General features: G+C 37.2%; 1 protein-coding gene across 21 annotated transcripts in view; it reads left to right on the forward strand.

Annotated features, from left to right (window-relative positions):
- Positions 1-16,436, forward strand: part of ZC3H11A (zinc finger CCCH-type containing 11A) — a 38,817-nt gene that overhangs the window by 7,952 nt on the left and 14,429 nt on the right. For 18 of the 21 annotated variants that reach the window (XM_032466677.1, XM_032466687.1, XM_032466681.1 and 15 more), the window contains 8 exons: positions 5,110-5,307; positions 6,428-6,547; positions 12,263-12,386; positions 13,498-13,701; positions 13,799-13,915; positions 14,180-14,260; positions 15,114-15,224; positions 16,067-16,129. In XM_032466677.1, coding sequence (XP_032322568.1) covers positions 5,254-5,307; positions 6,428-6,547; positions 12,263-12,386; positions 13,498-13,701; positions 13,799-13,915; positions 14,180-14,260; positions 15,114-15,224; positions 16,067-16,129 — 874 coding nt within the window. In that variant the 5' untranslated portion in view covers positions 5,110-5,253. Of the gene's footprint in view, positions 1-5,109; positions 5,308-6,427; positions 6,548-12,262; positions 12,387-13,497; positions 13,702-13,798; positions 13,916-14,179; positions 14,261-15,113; positions 15,225-16,066; positions 16,130-16,436 lie in introns of those variants that run through there. The other 3 variants (XR_004314562.1, XR_004314560.1, XR_004314561.1) reach the window with 1 other exon arrangement.

The following is a 16,436-nucleotide window of genomic DNA, read 5'->3' on the forward strand; positions in this document are numbered from 1 at the left end:
TTGTAGAATTGTTACAATTCTCTTAAGAGATTGTACCAGTTTGCTAAATTAATGAGGTCTTTTTGATTTTTAAAAGTTCTTGACCCATCCTTTTTAGTAAAGGTACTAATCTTTGGCTATGTTGTGGATAGATCTTTGGCTGTATGAATGTTTTTTCATTTTATATAGTCACATTTATCAGTTTTAATATGGTTTTTAACTTTGGTATCCTGCTAAGGACAGGTTTTTTTCACCATGAGCTTATAAAAAAAAATACCATGCATTTTTTGCAGTATTTGAATGGTTGTATTTTATATTAAAAAATGTAATCTAGGGATTGTAATTATATGGCATGCCTCTCTCCTTCCCATGAAATGTAGTAGACATTGTCATATATTGCTTGCTGTTTTGCTCAGCATAGTTATGAATTGAGAATTTTTCTTATACAGTGCTTTTAGTAAGCTGAAGCCTCTTTGCCATTGTTGCTTTTATTCCCCTGGAAACTTTTTGTATGAAGTAGAAGTTGTTTATTCAAATGGGTGGCTAATTTTTTGGATTAATTTCAAATGCCATCTTTTCCAGAAATCGCTTGAATTCTGTTGATCTTGTACTGATTCATTTGCCAATGTTATATTTAAATATTATATTTTACATCTATGTTAATATCAGGTTGAGCAAGGCCCTCTCATTCTTTTTAAAATTGTCTTTATTTTTCTTGGTTACTCCAGACGATTTTATAGTATGCCAAGTTCCAGTAATAAACTCTTGTTGAGATTTTGAATTGAATTGAATTGCATTCAGCGTATTTATATTATTTGGAGGAGAAGTAAACTTCTTTAAGCCTCTACTCAGTTATCTCTCCATTACCCAAGTTTTCTGTGCCTCAGTGGTTTCAGTTTTTAGTTTTGTTTTTAATTTGATTTGGATTTTATATACTTCTTCATTTCTTCCTGTATATTTTTATAGTTTTATTGTGAATGGGACTCTTATCATCTGAATGATTGTTGCTAGCATATAGGAAATTTATTGATTTTTTTAATATCTTATTTTAAATTCTTTCAGTTGATAGATTTTCTAGGTTGCAGGCATATAATCTGCAGATACTAAATTTTTTGCCTCATCCTTTCTAATCTTCATACTTTTTTTTTCATCATTGCATTTGCTAGACTCTGGAACAGTGTTGAATAATAGTGCAGACAATGAGTGTTCGCCCTTTTTCTTTTTGCCTTGATTGAGCTTACCTCTGGTGTTATACCATGTTGCATGTGCTGATAGTTTCTGATGAATTGTGCACCTATGCCATTTTAACTTTTTAAGTCTTTTTTTTTTTTTTTAACCCTTTTTCCGTTTTTGAAATCTTAAGATTGCCTAAGGAGTTTTGTTTTTAACCCCCCTTACTCTTATTAATGTAATGAATTTCCTAATATTAAATCATTCTTATTCCTGGAATAAACCTTTTTTGATCATGTTTTGGTACTCTTTCAATATACTATGGTTCAGTTTGCTTTAGTTAGGATTTATCAGCTGTATCATAAATCATACACCCCAAGCAGTTGTTTTAAAACTTAAAAAGCAGTGGAATAGTGTCTGACATGGTTTTATTCATTTTCTGCTACTATTTATTTTTTCTAAGTTATTTTTCTCAAGTTTAGAATACTTCAGTAATTTTTTTAAGAATACATAGAGGACATTGATGGTATACCTTTTGAGACTTTTCTAAAAACAACTTCCTAGTCCTGAGATCACCTCCTTGAAATGTAGTTTGAAAGGCTAAATCTGAGGTCATAATTTTTCCTTTAAGTTCTAGATACTTTGTCTTTTGGCATTTAGAGATTCAGATAAGATGTCAAGTCTGATTTTCCTTTCCTTTGTCAAATCTGCTTTTTCCTGCAAGTCTGTATAATTCTGTTTTTACCATTGGAATTCAGGAATTTCACCATGTGTGCAGTGTAGTAGAGATGTCTTTAGAGAAAATTTCTGCCTGGCACTTGATGAGCCCTTTTTAAAAGACACAGGTTAATCCAGTTTAGGAAAATTTCTTGTACTGTTATTTTTTTATTATCTCTACCAATTCCATTCCTTACTTGCAGAATTTTCATTGTGTAGTAGTTGAATCTTCTGGAATTATATTCCTTGTTATATATATTTTTTCTTGTATTGACATCTTTTTGCATTCTGAGTAATGTCCTGACAGTGATATCCTATAATTCAGTTACTGTGTTTTTCATCAGTACCTATCACATCTATTCCTTCTGTTGAAATCTCTTTTCCAGGTTTTTCTTTATCCTGAATACTTTTTGTTTTCCCTTTTATAGGGAGGAATATGCAGCTTAGTTTTACATTTTTTTGCTTGGGGTAATAATAATTACTGTCAGTTTTTTATCTCTACATCTTTGGGGACCATTTTCTTGAATAGCAGTTATGTCTTTTGTCCCCTCCTACTGAAAATTATGGATGTTTAATGTGTAAAACTGGTATTTGAAGGAACTGTTCTGTCTGAACATTAGTAAGGTGATGCTCATCTACTCAGGATTCAATCTCCATGCCCTGCCTACGTCTGAGTGAGTTTTGCAGAACCTAATTTGAAAAAAACTGGAGGGAAAAAAAGTACAGTTCATGCTATTTGTTGCTATTTCATAAATTCCATTTTGTTGTTTGATTAGTAAGAGTCTTCCTGAAATCAGCAATAGTTTCATATATGTTCTTTGGGATGTTGATTTCAGGAATGACATTTTCCTCTAAGCCTTTTTTTTTTAATCCTTTGCACAGAACTTTTTTCTATTGTAAAACTTTTTCATTCTTTTCTGATTAATACTATTCCTTATTGCATTTGTGTCATTGTAATTACTTGAATATTCCTTAGAGACTTGATCCCACTTGAGGTGATTTTTTAAATTACTTCTTGATGTACCCTGGAATGTAGAACGCACTCCCTGTGTTTGGGATCAGAGGAATCCTGGTGGTAGATCAGTGAGGTGCTGTTAAAGGTCCAGCCCTGTTCCACTCTGTAGTGGATCAGTGATGGTCAGGTCAATTACGGCAGGCTTAAAAATTCTTTTTAATGTCTATCTTGCATTATATTGGAAAACTTAATGTTATTCTCAGCATAAAACAAAATAATAGCCACCTCTAATCCTACTGTCATGGCCCTAACTACTGCTAACATTTTGATTTATGTTATTCTAGAGTTAATCCTGCTACTACATCCTCACCAGCATTTGGTAGTGTCAGGTTTTGGACTTTAGCCATTCTAAAAGGAATTTGCAGTTCCCTAGATGTTGAGTATCTTTCCATATGCTTGTTTGTCATCTGTGTATCTTTGTTGAAGTGTCTGTCTAGCTTTTTCGCCCATTTTTTAAATTGGTTTGTTTTTCTTATTGTTACATTTTAAGTGTTCTTTGTATGTTTTGGGTACCAGTCCTTTTATCAGTTACGTATTTTGCAAAGATTTTCTCCCAGTCGATAATTTTATTGTTTCATTCTCTTAATGCTTTTGCAGAGTGGAAGTTTTTAGTTTTAATTAAGTCCAGCTTACCAATGTTTTCTTTCGTGGATTGTGCATTTGGTGTTAGGTCTAAAAAGTTATTGTCACACCCATGGTCACCTGGATTTTCTCCTTTGTTATCTTCTAGGAGTTTTATAGTTCTGCTTTTATGATCCATTTTAACTTTTGTGTAAGGTCTCTGTCTAGATACACTTTTTTGCATGCAGGTATCCACTTCTTCCAGCATTGTTTATTGAAAAGACTATCCTTTCTCCATTGAAATTACCTTTGCTCCTTTGTTGAAGATCAGTTAACTATATTTGTAATCTATGTTAGTTTCCTAGGGCTTCAATAACAAATCACCACAAACTGAGTATCTTAAAGCAACGAAAGTTTATTACCTTACAGTTCTGGAGGCTAGAAGTCTGAAAAGCTTCTGACAGGGTCATGTTCTCTCTCTCTCTGAAACCTGTAGGGGATGATCCTTCTTTGCTTCAAGCTTCTGGTGCTTGCTGGCAGTCCTTGATTCCTTGGCTGATAGATGCATCAGTTTTTGAACATTTAGTTTCTAGGTGTTTTTTTTCATTTTTGAAGAAGGTGGTGATGAACTTCCTTGTGCATTATTATCTTGCATGTTTGTTAAATCTTTATCGCAGGATAAATTCTAGAAATGGAATCAAGAATTAAAAGGTGTACAAATTTTGAAGGTTTAGTGTATGTTTAGTTACATTAACTCTTACTCCTAACCTAGGTTTCTGACTTAAAGCCTGTTTTTTATCATGGCCTGCTATTCTTGGATTAGGACTTGTTGGTGGGAGATATGACTGAATTTGATTGAGTTGATTTCAAATTTGTAGATAGTGTTTCTGAAACTTGGTCTTCTGGTACAGGAGTTTGTAGAGACCGCTTCCAAATTCTGACTTGTGCTCTTGCCATGTGTTTTTACTTCTGTAGAAGCTTTCTTTCTTGAACCCTTGAGTGTGGGAACCCTTTAGTTTGGGGGCCAGGCTGTGGCAGGGACTGAGGGTAGGGAATGTTGGTCATTTTGAATTAGCACTATTTTATGGGTAGAGCTCCAAGAACTTCTTTTGCTCCCTGTTTGTAATTGGTCTGCAACTCTTTGGTCAGCTTCATTATGTTAGCTAGCTTTACAGAATTTTTAGGGGTAATTGTTTAGCCAGTTATTCTAGTGAGACAGTTTTTCTCACCTGCTTATAATTATATATTTTCGAAATAACAAAAATGCTTGTGAAAATCTTGAAACTTTTGTTAGATTAACTTGGAACTTTGGTAGATTTAGCAAATATCTTGTGTGAAATAATCTAAGTCCCATTAATCTAAAGTGTAGATCATTTGTTGAGTTTGCAGTGCTTACCTAATTTATGCTAAAGCACCACAGAGTCTGAACGCAAAAGAAAGAAGCATGGCTATTCTTAACAAAGATTTTACATTGTAGATGAGAATGTACAACCTTCACGTAAGAATAAAACATGAGCCAGGGTGTTCACAAGGCTCTGTTATAAGCAGGTGTATGTGAATACAAGTAAAATTTAGTTCTAACAATGTGTCATCGGTCAAGGTGATTTGGAGGAAGAACTTGGAAGAATTTACCTGAAATACTTTAATTCATTGTCTCCTCATTTTAGGATTACATTTAAAAGACGATTTCTGTGATTGAGTTGTCTTTTGGAAGATTAAACCCATTTCAAGAGGACTTGGAGCTGGTCCTCGCCTTGAGGAAGCAGTGGCTTGTTTTCAAGAAGCCACTCTGTTCTAAGAATCTACTCAGCATGCCTAATCAAGGAGAAGACTGCTATTTTTTTTTCTATTCTACATGTACCAAAGTAAGAATCAGTATCTCTAAATCAGTTCTTTCTATGATTTCCGTAATAAAAGTGGGTAAGGTTTCTTCTAATATACTGAGTTGTTTCTATGTGTTGTTGACTCAACTGTTTATTATCTGCTGTCAGTTTTTTAGTAAAGAATAGTAAAGAAATTCTTCTAAGAGAACTTTTTCTTCAATTTTTTGCTCTTCATTTTATGTTCTCCATACGCTGCTGAAGTGAAAAGGTCCATACCATTTAGTCATCATTCACTGTTTTTGTATCTATAATTAATCTCTTCAGGGGGCCTTTGGAATTAGGAGCACTTTGGCCTGTGGCTTGCCAGCTTAGATTTTATTTACTTTGTGTTAAATGAATGGGTGGGTTGTACTGTACTGGAAGAAACTGTGATGGGTTGAATTTGACTTTTTTCTTCCGATTTCCTCCTGAATACTAAAGCCACTTTTCTAAATATGCTTTTGCAGCTTTATTGCTTTTTCTGTATTAGAACTTCCTATTTTTCAGCTTGGTTCTTTTACAGGTCCATTTAGATCTATCCACTGTTTTCTATTGTTCCTTTATGACTAATTCTATACATGTATGTGTTTTTACAAAAACTATTAAATCATCTTGGTGCTGTGCTTAACACTGTCAGTTTTGAGCAAAGCTTCGATTTTATATAGCAAGCAGCACAACAGTAGCATTGTTTTCAGAAATTGTATGGAATATATAGTGAAGCATGGAGTTATACTTAAATTCTGGTCTATTAACTTTCTCATTTTCCATTAAGTGTTAGTTACCCAAGTTCAGATATACGAAATGGTTTTAAAGATTAACTGTGAAATACATTTTTAAAGAGTACCTAATACTCCCACTTGTCTTTTTCAATCCCGTCTTTCAGCTTGTGTCATCCATGTTGTCATTTCAGATGAAGGATACTGTCAAGAAACAGGTTTTAGGAAATGATAGATTTGTTGACCTCAAATTGTTCCTGTCATGTCTTTTCATTTGTTTTCTGCCTTGCCTATTTCTCCTTATTCCTTTGTGTTTGTCCAGATGCCAAGAAACTTAACATGAACGTTTTGCCTGGGATCTAGTTTGGTACCACAGTTCTTTACTGTGTCATTGTCCTTGCTTACAGGGTGACAGCTGTCCATTCCGTCACTGTGAGGCTGCACTAGGAAATGAAACTGTTTGCACATTATGGCAAGAAGGACGCTGTTTCCGACAGGTGTGCAGGTTTCGGCACATGGAGATTGATGTAAGTTTTTAATTTGTGAGTAGTCTGATGTCATGATGGGTCAATAAAAAATATAGGGGAAAAGTTTTATATAATGTATGGGTTAAAACTTTTTAATGATCTAGTGAAATTTGTCATTATTAAAATGCTCACTTAATATCTAGATGTTATACGGTATGAATTGATATCATTTTTCTTAAAGGCAGTTTGGTAATCTATCTAAAATGTAAAAATTATATATATATATTTGGGGAGTATTTATATTTCTATGTTTATTTAAAACCATCTAAAACCCAGAGAATGAGTTGCAAGTACAGTGTAAAACTTTTTCTTCTAAGCAATTTAGGAGTGAATTACTGACATTCCCTGTCACTTCCAAATACCTTCATTACTATTTTCGTACAAACAAGAAAGGTATTCTCTTTCATAAGCATGATACAACCATCAAAATTAGAAAATTAGCATTTATATGTTACCTTCATTGACTCCTCAGATTCCATTCAAGTTTTGCCATTGCGTCAGCGATGTCCTTGACTGCAGGAGGAATTGAGTGTTGCGTGTAGCAGCCATAACTCTTCAGGCTCCTTCTGTCTAGAACAGTTGCTCAGTCTTTCCTTGCCTTTCATTGGCCTTGACACTTTTGGCAGTTATAGGACAGTTATTTTGTAGAATATTCATCAATTTGGGTTTGCACTGTATTTCTTCATTACTAAATTCAGGTCCTGTATCTTTGGTGACATTCTTCTCATTGCTTACCATTGGGTGGCATACAATTTTAATTATCCCATTACTGGTGATGTTAACTTTGATCACTTCATTTAAGTGGTATCCACCAGATTGCTCCACTATAAAGTTTTTATTTTTGTAATTAGTAAGTATTTTGTGGAGAGATACTTTGAGACCCTATAATTAGCCCATTTCTCATCAAACTTTTAGGTTTTTTTCCCACAGCTTTTTATATGTGCGAAGTCATGGTCTCCTATTTTATTCAATCCGTTACTACCATATTTTATCCTCAGATTGACTCGGATTGGCGAGTAAGAGCCCTTTAAGCTTCAAGTTTTTGTATCTTTCTGATGTTTCCATCATTCTTTGAACATCTCTTCATTTTCTGGTCTAACAAGATTTTCCAGGCTCATCTGGTACTTTTCCTCCTCCAGCCCTGGCATCAACCATTTCTCCAAGGAGCCCTGGTTCCGTCTAGTGTAGAATGATATGTGGAAGTAAGATTTCGGCTGGCCTTGGAGTATCACTGCTCCCAGGCCTGCAGTGGACAGAACAGTAGACTATATACATGTATATACACGCACACATTGACATCATTATTTATTACTTCACGTTTATATATTGAAAGTCATGAGTTCACGTTGACACCTCCAGTTCCCCAGCACTGCAGGGTTTTGTCTGGGCTTCTGCTTTTCCATGCTTACAACTCTCTTCTCCACAACTTGATCCTTACTGTCCTTAATCTTATTTGATGAGTCCCCTAATTATGTAAACCAGTATTGCATCATGGCATCTCCCTTCCTCGCAGGCTCTGATGTCACACAAGGCTGCTCCTCCATAGGGCGTCTTTCTCACCTTGTTGCGATTCCGACGTCCTGTACCAGGCAGGGCTCCTCCCCTGTTTCACTGTGAGAACTCCTTCCTCGCCCTGCTTGTACCCCAGCGTCCTACTCCAGACCCTGATCCCCCCGCTCTGGATGCCTTTTTCATATTCTTGGGCTTTGATACTCTTTTGGGCAGCCCTTCCACGTGAGGTGGTTGCTTTCCTCGCCCTGCTCATTCTCCAGCTCTGCGCCAGGCCCCCACTCAGGAAGACCCTGCCTTCCTCACCCCTACTTGGGCTTTGATGCCCATTCTTGGCTGACCCTCCATGAGTACACCCTCCTCACCCTACATTGGGATCCACTCTGTGCAGAAGCCTTGCTCACCCTTCTCAGGCTCTAGCACACCGCCAGGCCATCCTCCTTTGCAATTGCCTTACTAACCCTGACACTCTGTGCTGGTTCTGCCTTGACACGTGGACACCTTCCTCACGTCAACCAGGCTCTGAAACCCTGCTGCTGGCCATTTGACATTCCTTCTCCCAGCATGAATGCCTTCCTCTCAGCCTCACCTAATCACTTTGGACTAAATTGTTTGAGAGGGGGTAGGGAAAGAAGAAAGACTAAATATCTGTATGTCTAGGGTTACATAGCTACGTCGTTCTGGTTCCAGATTTGTGGTCTCTAAGCTGCATTCTACAGTGTCTTCCAAGTAGCAGGGAAGTCGCCAAATAAATTCAGAAACAGAAAGAGTCTACAGCTTTTGAAAACTCATGTCACGTTGCGAGCAGAGTGTAAATTGGCACGGCTCCTAGGGAAGGTGCATGGTCTCTGAGAGCACCCGCATTTGGAGAGCTCTGGAAGGGCTCTTGGCACTGGGCGTATGCTTGCTCATGGCTGAGATTTATTACCGTGCTGTAGGAAGGATACACTGGTCATAAAAGAGAAGGGCACAGGCAGCGTCTGGAGGAATCCATGTGTGGGTTCCTTTTATGATCTCTCCCTCCTGTGAAGAGTCATGAAGAGCACACACTTCCCCCAGCAGTGAAAACGCAGCAGCGTATTGGGTGGTTTTTACCCCGAGAAGCCCATTAGGTATGGAAGTGTTTTACTGAGGCCTGTCATGTAGGCACGCTCTACCTAACACATGACAAAACTCCAGTCTCCGGGGAGGACGGCGGGTGTTCGGCATAAGCCATATTGTTTGCACAGTGATCAGTTAACTAAGTAGGAACATTCTGAGAGCCAGGTCCCTCCGTGCCAGGCAAGGGCAGCCGTGCCAGCAGGCTTCCCAAGGACAGCAGGCTGAGGGCTGCTCTGAAGCTCTGTGGGCACAGAGGTTTATTTGGCTGCATCTTTCAAAAATACTAAATTCTTATACTTGCAAAATGAGATTTATGCAGAATTACTCATTATAACATAATTTGTAATTGTTAAAATGTGTGAAACAACCTAACCTTCATTTGAAATAAATTTTATTACATTCATACAGTGGAGTGCTGGACAGCTGTTAGAAAAAATTTTAAAGGGACATTATTTATTTATATGAATAGATCAGGATATATTGTCACCGAAAAAGCAAAGGGCAGAATAAGGTGTGCTACCATTTGTGTTAAAAGAGAGAAGGAAAAGAATTTATATTTGCTTTTTGCTTACATATGCACTTTAAGAATCTCTGAAAGTATAAAGGAAAAAGCTTAATGGCAGTGGCCTCTAGAGTGGAGACAGGAATGGGAAGGAGCCTTTTAACCATATACCCCCTTCTATAGGCATCAGTTCTCATCATTCATGGATTCCATGTGTGCAGATTTGCCTCTTTGCTAAAATTTATTTATAGCCCCTAGATCAATTCACATGTCCTCTTCGTGGTCTGTTTAGTGCCATACTTGTTTGCATTTTTGTGCTTTGTGTTGTTTTTGCCATTTAAAATGGCCCCGGCTGTAGTGCTGAAGTGCCGTATACAGTGTTCCTAAGTCCAGGAAAGCTCTTATGTGTCCTATGGAGAAAATACAAGTATTAAGTAGCTTCATTCAGTTGTGAGTTATAGTGCCATTGACCTTGAATTCAGTGTTAATGAATCAGTGATACATATTAAATAAGATGTCTTTAAACACAAATACACATAAAACAAGATGATGTATTGATCAGTTGATGAAAATGTGACCAGATGCTTGCAGGAACCCAACTCTCTTTCCCTTAGGAGCAGTGTGGTTCAGTATTTACTAATTCAGTATTTATGGTGGCTTAATAGTACATACCTACTGCACGTGATGAGCAGTAACTGTGTATCTTTGAACCATGTGCTTATTACCTACTAAAAGTTAAAGAATCATGCAGGAGAATGTTACTATGGACGATGTGTTGCTAAGTGAAAATACACAGCATTATATGGAACACTTTTAAGTGTGCTTCAGTACATTTGCAGTTTTTTTTTTTTTTAAGTGAAAGAATTCTATAGCAAAATAAGTGATTCTCATTGGGTAATAGCGTAGCAGGCATTAATTTTTATTTTTCAAGTCATTTTCATTGCTTGTGTATTACTTTTTAGAAACAAAATCCAGTAAGAGTATTAAACAGATCAAATAAATTTCATGTGACTCCTGTATAGAAGATGCTATTATAGATGGCGTCCAGTACTTGCAGGAGTGAAGTAAAAACTTAAGTGAAGACAGACCCAGGAGCAAGGAAAACTGGTATTAGGTTCTGCCTTAAGGAAGGAGTAATTGAATAATTGTTATTCTAAAGAACTATGGTAGCTATTCTACCTACCTTTTGACTGTGACAAGAGACTAATAAATTCTAACCAGTTCTTTGAGAGGCAGAGGTGTTGCTGTACTTTTTACTATTTTTATTTTTTTTTTAGGGTTTTTTTTGGTTGGGGGGAGGGCACATAATTGGTGTTTTGTTTTTTGTTTTAAGGAGGTACTGGGGATTGAACCCAGGACCTTGTGCATGCTAAGCACACACTCTACCACTGGATCTATACCCTCCCAGTTTTAGTTACTGAACAGAAGTACTTATCAGGTCTCTTATTCTTTCATTATCGAACTGTTGGTTAAATTATATACAGAAGGGTGCACAAACCATAATCTTACAACTTGAAGGATTTTCACAGAGTGAATATACTAACTAGACCAGCACCCAGATCAAGAAATAGAATATTTCCAACAGTCTCTCTTCCCTCTTTATCCTTTCACTGTCACTAACCACACCCCAAAACGAACCACCATCCAGACTACGCTACCATAGGGGAGTGTTGCCTGTTTTGATCTTTATATAAATGGAATCATACGGTATGCACTCTTGTGTCTTGTTCTTTCATTCTGCCTCTCGGGGGTTAAATTTATTCCCTGTCATTACTGGAAAGCATTGTATTGTATGAATATACTAAAATTGATTCATTCATTATAGTGTTGGTGTATGGGTTGTTTCCATTTTGGAACTGTTATAAATAGTATTGCTCTGAGTATTCTTTATAGCCATCTAATATGTATACTAGAACTAATGTATATATTTCTCTCGGACATGTATCCTGTGATCCAGAAGTGCAGGGTGGGTTTCTCACTCCCATTTGTAAGAGCAGGGTCGCTTGGGAAGGAAGGATACCACCTTCAGTGTGTTACATGAGCTTTTGAGAGGTCACGAATAGGAAGAAATTTTCTTGAACTCTCAGCTTCAAATAATAACTGCAGTTTATTGATTCTTTTCTGTGAGCTAAGTGCTTCATATACATTATTTCATTTAATTCTCATAAGAAACTAGTTAGATAGCTACTGTTACTCCCATTTTATAACTGACGAAAGTGAGACCTAGAAGCATTAAATTATTTGTCTAACATCACATGGCCAATAAGTGGCATAATAGAGATTCAAACCTTGTTATCTTTGATTCCGTAATCTTAACTACTATATAATCCTGCTTTTTTAAATTAAGTGTAGACATTTGGGGGTTCCAGGATGAAGGCAAGAAGGAAAGAGTAGCAGACTCCTTCTCTGCTCCCTTCATCTCTGTTCTGCTAAAGTGTGTCAGCTTCAGCAACTCCTCTTCCCCCTACTCAGAATCCTCTCACATGCCTCAGATTTTTTAATCCTGTATAAACTTTGTCCAGAAAACACGACCAAATTAATACAGGTCACATTGTATTTTTTATTTGAAAACAATGTGTGTGTGTTTTTTTTTTTTTTAACAGAAAAAACGCAGTGAGATTCCTTGTTACTGGGAAAATCAGCCAATGGGATGTCAGAAACTAAACTGCGCTTTCCATCACAACAGAGGACGCTATGTTGACGGCCTTTTCCTACCTCCAAGCAAAAGTGAGCTTAATTTTTAATTTTAAAAGAATACTTAGGATATAACGAACACCTTCTGTGCTCACTGTACGCAGTGTAAACGTTGCCTTCTTCTAGTGAGAGAGCAGATGAGGGAACTGAACTTTATTGAGGTGAAATGACTCGTACACAGTTACAAGCCAGTAAGCAGCAAAGTCATAACTAAAGCTGGGTTGCCAGAAGCCACGCTGCTGCACGAACGTTTCTAGGCATGACTGTTGAGATTACTGTAGCTTTACTGTATAGCTTCCTCATTTCTCATTTTCTTATCAGACCTGTAGGGGATTTTCAAAAGAAACTTGATTCTCTAGGCCAGGAGCTGGCAAATCTGGTCCTCCGCCTGTTTTGTAAAATAAAGTTTATTGCAACAAAGCCGTGCCCATTCATTTACATGTTCTCTATGGCCAGATTTTGTGCTGCTGCTGTAGACTCAGGCAGTTGAGATAGAGATCTATGAGACCTTAAGTATTTACTGCACAGCCCTTACAGAAAAGTGTGTGCTACCCCTGCTGCAGGTGTGATCTAAAACAAAGCTTACATTTTACCAAAAACTAGTATTTATTTCTCAAGTCCCCTTTAAAGTAATTTCCTAGTGGAATGATCAGCCATTGAAAAGCCACATCTGCTATATGATTAAAATTCAAGGACTACATATTTTTGTCTCTGTGTTAAGGGGAAAAGTAGGCTTACTCCTTTGTGGTTTGGTTCAAAAGTATGACCTACTATCTCTTAAAAAAGTTACTTCTTGTCAAGCAAAAAGCCTAGAATTTCAATATTAAAATTAAATGTCTAGAATTTGCAGTTACTATGCATCTGGCTTCCCATTTATTTTCTGTTTTGAGTGCTCACTTTGGAGTTTACGTGCAGGGAATAGTTATTAGCTGAAAGCCACATTTTCCCTCCCTAGGAGTTTAGAACCTAATTGGGAAAGTGGAAAAATTAAAAATTAAATTAAATTTTTAATTAAAAGACATGAATTAAAAGGACATAATGCTCGTAAAGAAAAATGCACCAAACTTACCATAGGTGATCGGGGATTTCTGGTGAATTGGGACTGCATTTTCTGTTTAATTTACGACTAACTTTTTACCTCTAGCTGTGTTGCCTACTGTGCCTGAGTCACCGGAAGAGGACGTGAAGGCTAGCCAGCTCACAGTTCAGCAGAACAAACTGTCTGTCCAGTCTAATCCCTCCCCTCAGCTGCGAAGTGTCATGAAAGTAGAAAGTTCAGAAAATGTTCCCAGCCCTACGCATCCACCAGTGGTGATCAACGCTGCAGATGATGACGAAGACGATGATGGTGAGTTTCAGCTGGGGTTACTTCGTGAATTAGAGTCAGACTTGAAGCTCTAGGTCTGTCTTTAATTGGAAATTTGCCTTAAATGTTGATAATATAGATCAGTTTTCTGAGGAAGGTGATGAAACCAAAACATCTACCCTGCAACCATCTCCTGAAGTTCATAACGGATTAAGAATGGCTTCTGCCCGGAAACCTGGGGTCAGTGTAAAACAAGGTGAGAAGGGGCTATGCTAACGCTGGTTCCTGCTCATAAATCTTACAGCACTACTGAATGTGTCCAGACTGTTCTATATACTTTTGAAGTTTAGTTCATAATCACCACCACCTCCCTCTTCCCTGCCCCCATTATGCACGCACACATACTTACAAATATTTCCTCTTACTCATTCAGAAAACATTTGAATGCCAGCTGTGTATAAATAAAATGCAAAGGTGAAAGTGTGCTAGTTCCTCATGTGGTTTCTATTTGCATTCCTAGGTGAATGTTTGAATTTTGGAATAAAAACTCTTGAGGAAATTAAATCAAAGAAAATGAAGGAAAAATCCAAGAAGCAAGGTGGTGAGTCATGTGGAGGGTTGAATGTTGCTAGTGAAGAATAATGATACTTCTGATAATAAGGATGCTTGGCACCAACCAAAATGAGCAGTAGGTTTTGATTTGTGTGGCTTATTTGGGGTAAAACACAGTCTTATTTAAATCATGGTTGCCTTTTTAACTCATTGCAGCTTTGTTTCAGTCTGCAACTATTCAGAGCTAGGCATGTACAATAAAGAACCTGAAAGAACTTGTTTATTTTGAGAAATATAACTTTAGAAAACATCATGTAAACTTACTAAAAGAGGAAAAAGTTGATAGCGTTTCTTTTGTAGTCGAACTCTTCCTCGAGAGCTGCTCGGACTTTCTCCTGGTGTTCGCCTTGGCCTGGTTGATCTGTATTCCAACCCTAAAAATTACAGCTGTTGTGTGAAATGTAGTGTTTAGAGAGAATCACATGTTTGGGTCTAAGTATCTTCTTGCTAAAGCTTGTTCTGTAGGAACCTTGGAGTTGTGTTTTGCAGATTGAATATGGATGGAAAAGGTTCAGTTGACACACCTATACTAATAGTTGGTGTGCTTCTGAGGTTAACTTTAGAATCATGTTAACCTTATTGGTAAATAAAAGTAGATTGAGTGTCTAAGTCCCTCAAAACAGTTTTATATTTTATTTTCACGTTGTGCCCTAGGCAGCTGAGAAATTAGATTATCTCCCTTTCCACTGCTGCATTTCACTATAGGCAAACAGGAACAGAAAAACTGATGCGCTTGTAGTGGTCTGTGTTGGACTTACGTGGTCACAGAAGCAAAATTTCTTGACTTGTGATAGCTTTATTTTCTGTAAATTATTTACTGTTCTTTGACTTGCTTTATTCAGAAGGTTCTTCAGGAGTTTCCAGTCTTTTACTCCAACCACAGCCCATTCCAGGTCCTGAAAAAGAGAACGTCCGGACTGTGGTGAGGACAGTAACTCTGTCCAGCAAACAAGGTGAGGTACTGGTAGGTCTTAAGAGTTGTCAGGCTACTGCTTTTAAATATCTGGGAGAGCGAAACCCTTGGGTGTAGTTTACCCTCAGCGGATTTGCAGGTAGACTCCAGAATGTTGATTGGATGGGAGAATGGAAAGCTAGTGCATTTGACTCTACTATTTAAAAGGTTGAAATTCTTAACGATGCAGCTCTCTCACTGATGTATCGTGTATAACTTTTACATTTACTGTTCATTTGTATCCATTCAACAAATTTATTGACTGCCCATTGTAGGTTAGGAACTATTGTAAACCTTTTAAGTTACAGAAAAATGTGAAAGTCCTTTCCCTTAATGGTTTTACATCTAGTAAGGATTATGACACAAGTAACTGTAGTGTGCAGGTTATATTTAAATGTTTGTACCATTCAAACAACAAAGAGTCAGAGGAAGGAGAGCTCGCTTCTTGCCGGGCTGACCAAGGAAGGTTCCACAGGAGAGTTAGTGGTGGAGTGAGTAGAGTATGATTTCATTGAACATACGGAAGTCCACAAGCAGAAGTGTATCTTGGGTCTTATAACCGATTGGTCAGAACACAGCTTACCTTTGTATACTCGGCTACTGTTAATAATTAAGACTGTGTTATTGCTTCCCTTTGGGCTGTGCATTTCCTGTTTATTATTTAATAGGTTGACTTTTTTTCTCTCTTGTAGTGGGTAGTCTTCCTCAAGACTGAGATCTAGTTTCCGAGAGACTTTCTCGGTGTATTCATGTTAATTTCAGAGCATACTTTTTATCCATTAGTAGTTACTGAATACAAAAAAAAAGGCTAATGGTTGAGAAATTCTGTTTTTTCCGTTTTAGGAGAAGAACCTTTGGTAAGATTGAGTCTAACCGAGAGACTGGGGAAACGAAAATTTTCAGTAGGTGAGATGAGCTTCGTGCACATCCCTTATTTTCTGCTTGTTTGTGCACTGACGTGTGTCCTCCGAAATTCTTTTTATACAAGTGCTCTGTCAGTAGTGATGCTGACCTCCTTGTATTCCTGGCTGAAAGCATGTATAAAATTTCTTCATGTTTTTCATATGTGCATTGTACCTCTTAATAAAGTTTACAAATTTATAGTGTTTAAATTAAATCTAATTTAATTAGATTATGGCTAACTTTTTAGAAGGTGCTAGGTTTAAAGAAGAGTAAAGAATATCTCTATGGAAAAATTGAAATTTGAGTTTTT

This window comes from Camelus ferus, chromosome 23 (genome assembly GCF_009834535.1).
Source record: "Camelus ferus isolate YT-003-E chromosome 23, BCGSAC_Cfer_1.0, whole genome shotgun sequence".
In the NCBI taxonomy this organism is placed as follows: domain Eukaryota; kingdom Metazoa; phylum Chordata; class Mammalia; order Artiodactyla; family Camelidae; genus Camelus; species Camelus ferus.